Source organism: Molothrus aeneus, chromosome 6, assembly GCF_037042795.1.
Source record: "Molothrus aeneus isolate 106 chromosome 6, BPBGC_Maene_1.0, whole genome shotgun sequence".
Taxonomy (NCBI): domain Eukaryota; kingdom Metazoa; phylum Chordata; class Aves; order Passeriformes; family Icteridae; genus Molothrus; species Molothrus aeneus.
This window is the reverse complement of record NC_089651.1, coordinates 26056515-26071659: the sequence shown is the minus strand read 5'-3', so window position 1 is coordinate 26071659 and position 15145 is coordinate 26056515. Positions and strand designations below refer to the sequence as shown.

General features: G+C 39.4%; 1 protein-coding gene across 1 annotated transcript in view; it reads left to right on the top strand.

Annotated features, from left to right (window-relative positions):
- SPTBN5 (spectrin beta, non-erythrocytic 5) overlaps positions 1 to 15145 on the top strand; it is a 90654-nt gene that overhangs the window by 74112 nt on the left and 1397 nt on the right. Inside the window, exons 52-65 of the mRNA XM_066552193.1 lie at positions 1804 to 2016; positions 2395 to 2591; positions 3173 to 3377; positions 4085 to 4279; positions 5398 to 5553; positions 6118 to 6335; positions 7952 to 8141; positions 8943 to 9119; positions 10064 to 10168; positions 10945 to 11565; positions 12535 to 12606; positions 14179 to 14265; positions 14669 to 14760; positions 14930 to 15015. Coding sequence (XP_066408290.1) covers positions 1804 to 2016; positions 2395 to 2591; positions 3173 to 3377; positions 4085 to 4279; positions 5398 to 5553; positions 6118 to 6335; positions 7952 to 8141; positions 8943 to 9119; positions 10064 to 10168; positions 10945 to 11565; positions 12535 to 12606; positions 14179 to 14265; positions 14669 to 14760; positions 14930 to 15015 — 2614 coding nt within the window. The remainder of the gene's footprint in view (positions 1 to 1803; positions 2017 to 2394; positions 2592 to 3172; positions 3378 to 4084; positions 4280 to 5397; positions 5554 to 6117; positions 6336 to 7951; positions 8142 to 8942; positions 9120 to 10063; positions 10169 to 10944; positions 11566 to 12534; positions 12607 to 14178; positions 14266 to 14668; positions 14761 to 14929; positions 15016 to 15145) is intronic.

Below are 15145 nucleotides of genomic sequence, written 5' to 3'. Positions count from 1 at the left end.
GATGGGCCATCAGAGAAAGCAGTGCCTGGAATACTGTCATCTCAAATACCAATAAATACCTTCCTGATAGTTCTTTGACAAGGAGTACTCTCTCTTGGCAAATACAAGGTGGAAGAAAAAATATTCCCGCTAAGATTTTCCAGCAACTATTGGTATTTAATATTAATATTAGCATGTGACACCCCATTTAAGTGCCATGTCAATGACTTTTGGAGAAATCTGTGCAAGCTGCATTAGGATTGGAAAAGACAGGAGATCCTATAAATTGTCAATGTGTGTGATAGACACAGTCAGAAAGAGAGAAAGCCCAAGCATCTGGTGCTATCATTGTGAAACAGTAAGAATGAAAAACTTGTTTCATCATGATTAATAACATAAATGTTGTTTTGTATGCAATTACTCCTAAAATTTATGAGCTCGTTGGCATGGTAAGAAAGTAATTAAGTTCACAGAAGAAAAGAATGCTTGAGCTGAATTAATCTGCGAAAATATTTCAAATAACTGAAGGAACAGAGGAGATACTGCTTTAGGTTATGATTAATTTTTGTTAATTGGCTAAGTCTCAAAATGTTTCAACTAACTGTGAGAGTGGGAGACATATACCATAAAATCAGTGCATAATAAAATTCTCTGACATTTTACTTACTATTCTTCTGGAAACAGGATTAAAATATAAGCTTTTAATTCTCAAAAATTATTAGCTACAGCCTCTGCACTTTCTTTTTAATGTTGGTTTACAAGCAAGCAAATGTCAGAATTAACATAACAGTCAAGAATTGAATATTCTGTTAGTTCCACCTCTATTGTTTGTCCTAATGAGCCAGATTTGCAAAATTCATTCCTTGATTTGTTGCCACAAAAGAGATTGTGAGTGAAATGTATTAACCTTCTTCCTAAGGAAGAAAAAAAAAGAAGCTGCCTTGCAAAACAGCATTTATACACAAATATATTATGCCTTCAAACAGCTGTTGGCTTGGAAAAGATATGGTGTTGCTTTTCAACAACATCTTGAAATCAATAGGGGGAAGTTAAAGGCAAGATTAGAATCAGAGCTTTTTCCAGCCAAGTCTGACACTTGAGTTGAGAAAGCAACTCCTCTCCTCATAGAGGGCATCTCTTCTACAATAACAGTGCACTGCAGTCTAACTCTGAACCTGCTTATTCATAGCTGTGAAATTAAACAGAACAATGCTAAAATTGTGGGGCTTGCTTGTGCTCAGGGTGCTCAGGCACAGTCAGCCAAAGAAAGCATGTATGCTCACAGAAATGCATGTATGCTCACAGAAAAACCACAGCATGGGCCTTGCCTACCCAGGGGAGAGTATATGGAGGGATGCATATAGTTTTAAAATCTACCAGTCTTCAAAAATTAATTTCAAGTAAAGCCCTTGAGAATTGGTTTGAGGTGGTTTTCTTCTCTCCTTGTCCTGTTGGCTGACTGGCAGTGGTGTACCCACAGTGTTTACAATAGCTGCTATGCAAAGATGCATCTTCTACAAAAGCATTCGCAAGTGATAAATAATAACGTACAGGCAAATTGGACCTTTTCCCTCCATACTCTGAGGTAGATATACATCAAAGTTCAAACTTTGTGGCTAAATTTGATTTCTGTGATCACTGCTTCACCCCAAAAAAAGTCCTCCACTCCACTCCACTCCAAGCATGCACTCAGACTTTGTACCTCTGACCCACCTTTGTGAAGAGAAAGCAAATTTATAAAGGAATTGCATGACTACATTTTCTGGAATAAAAATTCCATAGCTTCAATTTTTGGTCTATCATTTGACTCTTTACTCTTTCCAGAACCTGGAGAATGAGATAAACAGTCGAGATGCTTTGACCAAAGCAGTGATCAGTACAGGACAGAAACTGGTCAGGGGAGGCCACTCAGCCTCTCACAAGATTATAGAGCATCTGAAGGAGCTTGAGACTTCTGTAGAGACCTTGAAGGCAGAGGCTCAAGAGAGGAGACAAAAGCTTATGCAATCCTATGAGGCCCATCTGTTCCTAAATGAGGTAAGGATGGTTCCTGAGAGATGTTTTTTTTTATTTCTTTTCTTTTCTTAAAACAACTGGCATCTATATTGTTGAATGGATGTATGTCCTGAGAAAGAAGCAGAATTCACACTGCCTTGATTTTTCATATCTGGTAAATAAGGATACAGTGGAGAAGCAACAGTTATCTTCCCAACAAATGGCAGTGAGTAACATGTAACTGCAATTTCTGGATTCTGGGTGCACATTTTTTGGAACAGTGTGTGCTAGATTGCATTAGATGAACACATGTAAGGTGCTCTCTGTTTTCACTCATGTGTCAGTGCACCACTGCTTTTAGTTTTTTTTGTCTTGACCTAAATCAAGCTGTATCAAGGCTCATCCCTGTATTTTATACAGCTGCTGGAGGTGGAGGCATGGCTGGCAGAGAGGAGTTTCATTCTGGAGACCTCTGATTATGGGAAGAATGAAGAATCCACACAAGTTTTACTTCGTAAACTTGAAGCTACCAAACTGGACATGGATAGCTTCAGGTTGAGGATCGAGAAAGTACAGGAGACAGGAGCCAGCTTAATAAACAAAGACAGTCCAGAGAGGTAGGAAAGTAAAAACAGGTTTCTCCTCCAGGTCTGAAAGAAATGCCCAGAGAAGGCAAATAAAGAAAAGTTCAACTATGTTTGATTGCTCATTCAGAAATAAGATTTCAGGGATCATCCATCCCTCCATCATCATCATCACACACACTGAACTCCCCAAAAGCTTGATGATTATTTTAATGCTTTAGTGAGATTTTTTTTTAACAACAGACCATTTAATGCAGATCAGCTTCTTTGTCCATTGTCTACTCCCAGGAGTAGACATCTAACTCTAATTTACCACAAATGTTCAAAAACCACTGTGCTTGGGAAAGGAAATGAACATTCCTGACAGTTCACTGTTTTTCATTGAAAGTTTGTTTTTATATCTGGGGAGAAGTATAGGAAAAGAGCGGCCATTTGTATGATTTGCTTTAATTTCCTGAGCTAGCTGGGTTTAATGGCACAGCATAACTCACTCCATTATCTTATCTGGTTTATTCTGTGTTTTAAAGGTGTTGCAAATTAAACCTGTCAGAAAAAACAGTGTTTAAAAAGAACCATAAAGCAAAGACACACTTTCTGCTTCTTATTCTTTGCAGTTCAGTAATACTTTCAAAGCTCCAGGGGATTCTGGCAGACTATCAGTCTCTCCTACAGAAGTCTGACACCCAGAGAAAACGCCTGCAAGAACAGCTCCAGCTCTATCAGTTTGAAAGAGAATTCCAGCTGGTAGATGCATGGCTTTCCAGTAAACTGTCTGTAGCCGAGTCCGATGACTATGGGCAGGACTTAGATGATGTTGAGGTAAAAGAAAATAAAAAGTATTGCATGTATGGTGTGGCAAAGCAGGGATATATTTGCTGCAATTTTTATATAGCTGCTGACAATGAAGCATGTTACAATGACAAAAACTAAGCAGAGCTGTTATCTCTACAGCAAGAACTCAGACTGGCTTCTGTCTGCTTTGACAGGCTTGCTGAGGTAGCATCTTCCAACAGAAAATTAGATATATCAGAAAGTTACCTTTTCTTGGAATAAGGTGAGGTCAGCACACTCCATTGCTTGCCCTGCTTATAAGTTTGACAGGACCTAAAAAATTTGACTGTGGTCAAAAGCACTGGGCTGCAGCGTTCATATCTCTTGCTGCTGATTTCAAGGATAAATTTCTCCTTGGGGAACACAGTGCAGAGAGGTATAATTAGTAGTGTCCACTCCTCCTAGGAACTGCTGCATATGTAGACAAGTTCTGTTCATTAGCTTTTGATGTGAGGAACTTCTGCTTGTCAGGATGTGGTTATTTTTTTCTCTGTGACACAGAATGTTAAATGATCAAGACAAAAGATGTCTTCCTCTGACTCTGGGTCATTTGGATTTATCAAACAATTTGCACTTGTAGATTGCAGTGCATAGCTTTTGTGTTATACAGAGCAGAGAAAGTGATTCCTTCTGCCTCTCTCATGGAGGTAGGCAGAAATTCTTTATCTAAATTTGTGTGCCCATTTATTCTGCAGGTGCTGGAGAAAAAGTTTAAAGATTTTGTAAATGAGATGAAACCTCTGGGACATTCCAAAGTTGTCTCCTTAAATGAGTTAGCATCTAAACTGGATAAGGAAGGCCACAGCAAGATGGATGTCATCCAGAAGAGAACTAAGCAAATCAATGAAATGTGGGAGAAACTATGCAATGCCATTGATATAAGGACAGAGGTAGGAAACACTTTAAAAACTGGGGCATTGATTTCCTTGCAGCCTCCCATGCCCTTTCTTTCCCAAACCAGTGCATTGCTCATGTTGAAACACAAAGTTTACAGGGACAATGAGTACATTTTGTTCAATTTTTTCTGGATTCATTTCCCTTTATAGCCACTGCTTACCCTACTGCTCCTGGCAAGGCTTATACTTGAAAGATGCTTATCAGCTCTGGGTAATTGTTTTCCTTAATTCACTGCTAACTCCAGTTTACTGAAAAACAAAGCCAATCCAACAACTTACTACCACTAACAGGAGTCTGGCTCTGCCACTTATCAGTCTTTTTATGGAACTACTTATGTAACATGATCAAAATTCTCCAGGATTTTTGCTGAGTTAACTTCTTGAAATCAAAGAAGGCATATGGAAGAGAATGTGATGGAGGACACAGAGCCAACCCCCTACCTTTAGGTAGCAGTTGGGTGTTAAATCTGCTCACTCCCCCTCAGGAAACTGCAGTCACAGATATGTATGGAAAAGCAGAGGTGACACACAGAACTCAACATTTTTGTTTGTTTTAAGGACAATATAAATCATCAGATGTCCTCAATCATTTTTTTCACTACTGTTGCATGACCTGTTGCTTATGAGGTAGCTCAAGCCCACTATTGTCTGTTAGCAGAAATAAATGCATGACAATTGTTGCTATAGAGTTTGACTATAAACTAGTATTAGAACTTTTTTTTAATACTCTCATTTCAGAAAAGCATGATTTTTGCTCAATTTATTTTCACTGTTTGCAGTGTAGACTTTATTCCAAGTAGTATTTTAAGACAACCTCTGTGATGTAGAGAGCTACTTTTAGAGGGCAATTCATGCTCTCCATTCTGATAATTCTTCTTATGTAGGGATAAATTGCTCTTCAGAGACATTTGTTTCTTTCCCTTGTCCAACAGAACTTGGGGATCCCAGGTTAACACCTCATTTTCAGGTGGCTTAATGGGGAAGATATTTCATTCACTCTCAAAGTCCCCAGTGATTTTGTACTGCATTTTGACATATTGGGGTTACCTTTCTTCATGTTGTAGACACAAAATGCTGTAGAGTATTACAATTAAATTACTTTGTTATTCCAGAACCTAAGAGCAGCCCATCAAGTTCACCAGTATGACCACGATGTGGATGAAGTAAAGGGCTGGATGCAGGAGAAAGAGGCAGTGGTGGATATAGAAGATTATGGGTATGATCTTCCAGGTGTACAGACACTTCTCAGCCATCTTGAGGGAGTAGAGGTAAGAGGATCTGTGATGAAGCAGTAGCAGAAAAGCATAGATGGCAAAAAAAAAGAGACTGATTCTTGACTGATGCCTCTTAAGGGCCTTACTTGCAAGACAAATTTATTGCACCCTTAAATATTCTTTATGCCTCAGAGAAGAGGGCTTTTTCCTCCTGTTTTTAACATTGGGATATTATATGCTTCTTTATTATATGGTATGATATATAATAATATTATTATATATGTTATGATATGTAATGATAATATATGCTTCAAAGCAAATGCTTTTGCTTTGAAGGATGAACTTCTCTTCTAAAATCTCTGTTATGATAATTGCAAAGGTGTCAGATGAACCATGGGAAACTTCAGCTCCACATTTACTAAAAGAATCTCTCTCATGTCTAAAGAAGTTTCTTTTATGTTTGATGATGAACAAGGCATTAAAGGAAAACTGAGAGGCATTCATATTTCCAGCCTCTGTACAGCCAGAGTGTAGAAAATATATGCAGCGTTGTTAAATCCACTTTTGGTAGAACTAAGTAATGACTTGGTCTTACAATCCATTCTGTCTCCATTCCAGAGAGATCTGGGAGTCATCATGAAAGAGCTGGAACGGATTCGAGGAGATGCTTGGCACCTCAGCCGCACGTACCCTCAAGTTAAGGAAAACATCATGGAGAGACTCACAGATGTGGATGAGTGCTGGGAAAACTTGGACAAAAAGTTTCTGGAGAGGAAGGCAAGACTGAGCCAGGCAGAACAAGTCCAGCTCTACTTCAATGACTGCAGGGAGCTGATGTATGTATTGGCCCCTTGAGTTTGGCAGTGGGCCTGATTTCTTGTCTTTCCCATAGAGGATTTTCTAAATTATAGCTGTTAGTTATTTGATTCCTGCCCCAGGTGCTCTGCAGCTTGCTTTCAAATCTCTGAACAATAATCTGTGGCATCTCCTCAAGAGCACTTCACGGAACTTACCAGATATCAGAAGTGACCATGATGCCTCAGCACAGTGTGCATGACAAAGATGCTTTTTTAGACTAATTCCTAGACAATCCCTAAACAGTCCCCTGGAGAATTCCATCCCTGTGCATAAATTTGGTAGTTTCACAATTTCAATTGAAAATGCTGTTGATTCTGTAGGAAGGTAGGGTTAGATACTGAAGTAATTCGTACACCTGCATAGACACGAGTGCCCCTTTTTCTCACAGTCGAAACAGCTGCATTAAAGGTAATCTCCTGGAATAGGTAATGAAAAAGTTCACCTATGACAAGAGTAGAAATACAAAGACAGTGGAATGGTTACCACTGACTGTTGGGCATTTACTATGCTAAGGGATAGATCCTGAGCTCAGGTAAATCATACGTAAGTTTGTGCCAGTTGAGATTATGGAGTAGAAAATGTTTCTTAAAAATTATCTATCAATATGCTTCTTTCCATGAATGCTCTTTGTGCACATGAAGTACTTTCATGTGTGGTCCTTTACAATGTATAAAAATACTGTTAAAGTGTGTAGTCTAGGCAATTGCAGTTAGTTCTTTCCAAGAATTTGAATGCACAATGCTTTGGTATGTGCAGATCTACATCTTTATTTTTAATAGGCGATGTATGGAAACAGAACTGGGAATATTATAAATCCCCCAGATGTTTGAGTAAACCTTCATCAATGTATTTGTAATATTGCTATGGTTTAACCTCCCCAGTCAGCAGCTAAGCCAAGCCACTCACTCCCCCAGGTTCCCAGTGGGATGAGGAGGAGAATCAGAAGTTAAAAACAAGCAAACAAACAAAAAAATCAACTCATTTGTTGAGATAAGAACACTCTATTAATTGAAAAACAGTGAAATATAATAATACTAATAATACTAATGATGAATTGAAAAAAAAAAAAGGAAAATAACCCTCTCAGAAACTATTGATGCACAATACAATTGTTCATCACCCACTCACTGGTGCCCAGCCTGTCCCTAAGCAGCCACTGGTCCCTTCTGGCAAACTTCCCCCAGTTTATATACGGGGTATGATGTTCTATGGGATGGAGTATCCCTTTGGCCCTTTCAGGTCAGCTGTCCTGGCTTTGTTTCCCCCCTGCCTGGCTGTTTGTGCACCTCCTCACTGGGAGAGCCTGGAAACTGAGAAACTCTTGGCTTAGGGTAAGCACTACTCAGCAACAGCCAAAACAACAGAGGGCTGTCAACATTATTCTCATACTGAATCCAAAACTCAGCACTGTACCAGTTACTAAGGAGAGAATTAACTCTATCCCAGGCAAAATCAGGACAGTATTATCTTTTGTATCTTTTGTGAACAAATAAAAGTCTGTATACATGTATCCACAGCCATGGGATGTGTGCATTCCCAAATGTCCAGCAGACTCATATTCCTCCCCTTTTTACCCTTTTTCCCTATTCTGTAGGGCCTGGGCCAACGAGATGCATGCTCTGGTGATATCTGAGGAACTGGCAAATGATGTCCTGGGAGCGGAGCTGCTCATCAAGCGCCACGAGGAGTACAAGCGTGAGATAGAGAAGCAGTGGCTGAAATATGAAGAAATGCAGCAGGCAGGAGGTGACCTGATGAAGAATGGGCATTTCATGTCTGTAGAGGTGTGTTGAAGAGTTAAATATTTTACAAACAAGAGTGAACAAAGAGATGAAACAGACAGAAGGTGCAGCTTTGTCTCTCAGAACAGAAGAACTAAATGGGACAATCAGGTTCTTTGCTATTAAAAGCTACATATTTCATGTGACACACAGAAAAAGAAAACACATTTTAAGGTTGTTGTGCTACATTACAATGCAATCACCTTGCATTGCTAATGTCCCTGAGTTCACCAGAAGAGATGTAATTCTTCAGAAATGTCCAAAGGGGCAAGAATGTTAAAATGTCTGTGATTCTGTTATCTGTGTATCTTTAGATTTTGCCCAAGACATTGTCTGTAGATGCAGAGATCACACCATTGAAAACATCTTCAGAATTTATGCAAGATCACATTACTTCTCTTGTAGAAAGAACAAGAAAACTTTCTATAGTTGAAGTGTCTCCCTTGTTGCCTTGCCATAAGTGCATGCATTTGTTGAATCTCCCAGTTCTCACTAGTTTCATAGTACAAGCTGCCTATATACAAAGTTTCGTCTTGGGAAATCATATGGCAGAATATTTGTCATACAATATGTGGAATATGCCTAAAGTTGTATTATCTAGCTACACAATTTACATGATAAATTAATTCAAGTAGAAAAAAGAGGACTCAGACATCTTTTCTAAATTATGCTAACACCACAAAATTATCTAGAGATCATCTTCTAAATCATGAAGGCAGATTAATTACTGCCAGATAGTTGACTGTCATGTGAAAGTTTGATTGGATTTTTTAACTCCTGGCATTACAAATATTCTTTTTCTAGATTGAAGAAAAACTGTTAGAGCTGTCTGAGCTGATGAAGAAGGTAAAGGAGAGCTGGGACATGAGGAAAGTGTTATATGAAGAAAACTGGGAGATCCAATTGCTCCGCAGAGAGCTTGAACAAGCAGAAGCGTGGCTGGCTGCCAAGGAGAGCTTTCTTTCAGACCCATCCTATGGGGTGAGTAACAACCCTGCAGCATTACCGAGCACTAGGTGCCTTTAGCATGTGCAGACGGCCTGGCTCTTGGACCAGCTCAGGCCTGAAATTAATCACAATCTCAACAGCAATGAGCCCTTGAGATTAGAAAGGGCAGGAGCTCTGTCCTCTTGCAGAAGTGAGCCCAGGGCAGCTGCTGCATTTGACATGGTAATGAGCTCCTGGAAGTGGTGTCTTCCAGGGGGAAGTAGAAGCCTTGGAAGAATTCCAGATCATTTTTTCAAATAACTTGCAGAAGGTTCAACCTTTCCTGTCTTGCTGAGAGCTTGATTCAAAAGGAAAAAGAAGTTTTCCCCATTTTGTAGGGAAAAAGGGGGCTTTTCCCACCTTTTTCTTCCCATTAAGTGGTAGAATGTTTTACACAGGCACGTTTATAGCTAGTTTGTAAATTCCTTTTAAAACACCAGCATCCATATTTTTGTTTGTCCTGCTGAGATTTTTTTTCTCATTGTTGACTGTCTTCTGATAATTTATAAGATTGGAAAACAAAGTCATGAACTTGAGTATCAGAAACTAAGCAGAGGACATGAAAGAAGTCTCAGATGCAATTGTTGTAGGGCAGGAACAAACTGTGTGTAGCACAAGCCAGAATCCAAGTACTCAATCTGCACAAAAACAGTTATAGCTCAAAGCCATGGTACTGCATGGCCTTGCAGAAAAGGGAAGGTTGGTATTTGAGCCCTTTTTCTCCTGCACAGCAAACAGACTGCAAGATATAGACCATTTTTTAAAATGTAAATTCAGGTTTTTTTCATACACAAATGAAAAAAGTTTAGACAACCAGTTACAAAATTTTCAGAACCCTCACTTGGCTAAATAGAATGGATCAATCTGAAAATCTTAGGTGTAATCTCTTCTGATGGACTTGATTTTGGACTTCCGTATGTGGCAATTTTTCCATTCAGGATTCAGTGTCTGAAGTAGAGGAATTATTGAAGAAACATCATGATTTTGAGAAGATGCTTGCAGCACAGGAAGAGAAATTTGCTCAGCTCAGTAGGAAAACTAAGGTGAGTAGTAGAAGGCTGATGAGCTGTGCATGAAACAAGATGATGTGGGACATTGATTGTTTGAATGTCACTCTATGTAAAAGATGGGGTAAATGAGAAACCAAAGCTGAAATATTTCAGACATAGCAAGATCTATATGTGGATCAAAAGAGACCAGCTAGCTTGAAAAAGCTGCAGGGGAGAAGTGCAAAATTTCTTCTGCTAGGACCAGCAAACAGGGTGTGAGAAACAGGGTGAACTCTTGCTACACAGATGGAGAGATTTTGCTTCATTCAGGATTTCAGTAAGGAGCTGGAGCCACCTGCAAGTGACAGAGGATAGCAAAAGTCTGAAAATAAATGGAGACCAATGCACAGATAGGCCTTTTTCCTTCTGGCTTAAGATTTTTACAATGGATTGTGTTAAATACCAAAGATATTAATACAGTGAGCCTCTCAGATTCTCTTTCATTATGGGGGAGGTTTTTAAAATTATTTTCCTGAAACAACCAGAAAAACATAGTGGTTGTGTTTGGCTTTAGGCTGAAAATTAATCTGTCTTTTGTTCAGTGACTTGAAATTTGGCTAAGTGAAGGGACAAAGGCCCTTCCCTCTGAAATTTTCCACTAGAACCACCCTCTAAAAATGCCAGTGGAAGTACAGGCCTTAAGACTCACTGCCAGGAGACAGTTTAATTGGAAAACCATTCCTGCTTAAAATAAAAAAAAAAAATCTTAGGAGAGTATTCATGAATGCATGAAGGCAATTTTAAAAAAAATTAATACTGCTGTCCTACAGAGAGAGATGAATCTCCTGAAACAAGTGGACACAGAAGAGAGTGAGCAGAAGGATAAAGGCAAAATTGTCCGGGTTCCATCTCTGAGAAGAAAACCATCTGACAAAAGGAATGCACCACCAAAAGTGACAGAGACCAAGAGCACAACACCACTGCCACCTGTGCCCGCACACAGCGTGTCCTGGAGGGTCCCACTTGAAACTATTTTCTCTCCCATTGAAAAATCTCCAACAAGGTTCCAAGAATTCACTTCCTCGGAAGTCCCTGCAGTGCAGAGCAGCAACAAAACAGAAATGAAAGCTGAGACAAGGCTTGGTGAGATTATCACTCCAGCTACACCAAAGGTGGTGGGCCCACAAGCTGCATCTTTGGAAAGTCGCAGTTCTTTAGGCTCTCCTTTATCTCCTCCTCCTATAAGCCAGCAACTCAGCAGCAATGTGTCAGAATCACAAGCCACAGACCACAGAGCTCCTGAGGAAAAAGATGCTAAAGGCTCCTCTTTCTCCAGCCTGCAGACCAAACCAACAGCAACACCACCCGAGCCTGGACAAAGGTCACCAGATAACTCACCAAACTTACTGCTGCCTAGCTCCTCTTGGGAGAGATTAAAGAATACACCTTCAGTAAGTCCCAGGAATTTCTGGTTCTCTCCTCACAAAACCACTATCCTGTGCTAGTTAAATAAGGCAATAACAGGAAGTTCTGTGTCAAAGTCACAAAGAGCACCATACAGTAGCATCCTGATGGATACACTCCTGGATTCAAACAAGAAGCATTTTATGTGTCTTTGCAATTCAAACACTTTCCACAAAGACAGTTGATGTACAGCTGTGTACAGCATAAACTAATTTAATTTACTAAGCTTTATAACCTAGGTCTTAACACCTATATTGGTTTCTGTTTTTCTCTTCCTGAACTAAAAGCTATTCCTGCTGCTGAATACTCAGCAGAGCACTTAAAAACAGGTGATGTCTCACAAAGAGAATGATTTACCTACAGCCTCTGTGTGAGGTGGCAGTTCTTAGTGTCCACTCTGTTTAGAAATCAGAGAGAGGCAGGACTTCATGGCACACTTGTCAAAGAGCTGACCAGGTGCAAGATTAGAACCAAAAGCTCCTATATGCTCACCCTGGCAGGAAATTCACTGTTACCTCATTGGCAGATAAAATTGTTTCCTTTTACTCCTCTACTTTTGAGAAGACCATGTTTGTTAGATACCCAAGTGTACCAGTACAACACTATACATTGGTGTAACTCAGCAGTTGTGGAGATGGTATGAATAACTTGAACAATTTAAGTTATAGAATGCAAGTAATAATATAAAAATAATATTAGTTGATTAACACACTAAGATAGAGAAAATTCCATAAGTAAATTGTTCAAGAGGGACTTGAATTCTCTTCATTTAGGTAGTCTATCAAACACACAATTGCAACGTAGTGAGAATTTCCAGCTGTGCTGTCAATGTAAGGGCTAGAGGAACCAGAGATCTGTTTCTTTGCATGGAGTTTATCTAAAAAATACCTTCAGAAATTTAACATAGGCCTAAGGACCATTTTAAAGTTAACTAGCATTGTTCTTGTATATCCCAGGTTTCTGCAAGTCTCCAGAACATGGAGGGTTTCCTAGAGAAGCGCGATCAGCTCCTTCCACGAAGACAACAGGTAGAAATAAATACCATCACTCTGGGTTATTTCATTGCTCCTTGAGTTATAGTCCAGATCTGCTCTGACTTTTTCAGGATAAGCTCTTGCTGAAGAGGAGCTGAGTAGTGTGGGTTTGCTTCAGCTATCCCTAAAATGCATGAGGAAGTGTCCACTGGCTTTGGCAGTACCTGATCTCTCAGAGAAAGAGACAATGGAATTTTTGCCTTTCATGGGAATCATGCAGAACAGGGTCTGTCTACAGTTAATGAATTTATAAACCAGAGTCTAGGCTGTATGAACATGTTAATTACAGTTTCCTAATTATAAACAATATAGCAACTGGTTTCAATATTTCAACTGAATTAGGAGGAAAAAACCCAAATGAAACAACCAAAAAAAAAAAACACAGAAAAAACCAAACCAAAACAAAACAAAAAAACAACACACCACAAAAAATCCAAGCTCTAAAGCTTCATGATCCTGTAACACTTTGTGATAGTTTGTCAGCAGCAGAAGCCCTCAGTCTCATGCTCCCAATATTTGTAATTTCTATCTGTGCTAGAACAGAATTAAGGTTCTGTTTATCTTTGAAGAATTGGTTTCTTAAATACAGGTTTGAATGAAACTGAAATCTAAATTCTTATCCTGGGAAATAATATCACTTCAAAGCAGTAGCCTAACAATCATGACAGGCCAGGAAATTTTCTACTACTCACCACCAATCTACAGACATCCATTTTTGCTGAGTGTTTGCACATAAACAAGTTGTCTTGGATTATTTGCCCCATAGAATGTTTCCTCTGAAATTTTTAACTTGAAAGACCTCTTTTAAAAGGTGAATCTGGTATGGACTCCATCTTCTTGAAGAGAAATTTAGGGGTTTTTTACTTCTGGGCACACAGAATTTGGTGTTCAGAGATACTGAACTTCCATATCCCCCAACAAGAAAAGCTATGACTTAATCTTCTTCAGAACTGTTTCCTTCCTTTTCTCTGAATGACCAAATTGTCAACTTTATTCACTGGCATAACAAAATATGAATGTAAGTTAAGGATCCTTTATCAAGAGGAGTCTCATGGCATTAGGCTAAGTTTCAGTGGTGCATACTTGGGCTTGGAAATAGCTGCTACTGTTGCACGTTGCTCAGTAGCATTCCACTGGGGTTAGCTTAGTAAATGAAGAATTCAACAGCCACATTAGATAGTAACACTTGATAAAATTAGCCTGTGACCAGCAGGCAGGGGCTGGTGCTCCAGCTAGGGAAAAATGTGGAGTTTTAGTGGCCGAAAATTAGACAGAACTTTGATTATCCACCTTCAGCAATGTTGCTGACCACATGGTGTAGAGCTTGCTTGAACCAGATTATATAATTTCCTCAGTTCTGACACATAGAGACCCTTTCTTGAATCACTCACACAGAAACCATAGCAGCTCCTGTTTTTCTAAGAGATAACAATGACTCTGAGAACTTCTGTGATCATAATATCAACAGATCCTGGCTTCCTATGAAAGTTGCATGTGAAAGATTTCACTACTCCTATAAAATATATACCTCACAACTGAATTTTATTACCTTTTCTATTCATATAGCCACACTCAAGGTCTTGGAAATCCTTCTATGTAAAACTTGATGGATTAAAGCTTGATTTCTATAATGATGACAAAGAAGCAACTAAGGTAATTTGGTTTTTTAATCTTTCTAGCAAACTTTGTGTCTACATATGTAAAAATGAATTTTAAATGCCGCATTTGGTTTCGGGCTGGGGTGATCTGTTCCCTTTCAAATGTGAGCTGAGTGAAAATTCAGCAATTATTCAACTGATACAACTGAAAACAGACTGATAAGCCTCCGGAAATTTTTAAAGATACTTCTTTTAAGGCATATCTTATTCAAGGATTGCCTTCAAGATATAATGCAATTGTCCATGGTTCCTCTGTGGTTCACCCTATTCAGTGATCCTAGGATTAAAGTTAGAAGCATAAAGAGATGGGTGTGTAGTCTGCCTGCAGGTTGGTATGGAATTGAATCCTAGCAGAAAGGACACAGAAGACATTTCATTTTAATTTTATCCCCCTTCAGAGTATATCCCCTGTCCTGTCCCTCAGCATTTCTGGTGCCAAATGTGAGAGGCTGGTGAATTACAGCAGGAAGGAGAACGCCTTCATGCTGCGGTGAGTCTTACAGAGAAGGGCACAAATAAAAGCCCGTGCAGCTCCCTGCCCACAGTCACCCAAGGCTGTATGTTTTTAGGAGGCATAACTGGAGTGTCTCCCACTCACAAACACAGAAGGTATAAGGCAAAACTGACTGGAATTCATCTTTTCCTATCCTTATTTACAGACTGAGAGATGGGGCAGAGTATTTCCTTGCAGCACCTTCTCAGACACTGATGGAAGACTGGCTGCAATCACTACAGAATAATATAGGTATGTTCTCATTTCCTTCAAGAATGAGCTGTGCTTTTAGCAAGTGATGGTAAGAGAAAGAGAAGAGAATGACAAGATGTCCTTAGTTTGGGGCATTTTGAACCATCCTTTTTGCCTCTGTTAGAAAGCA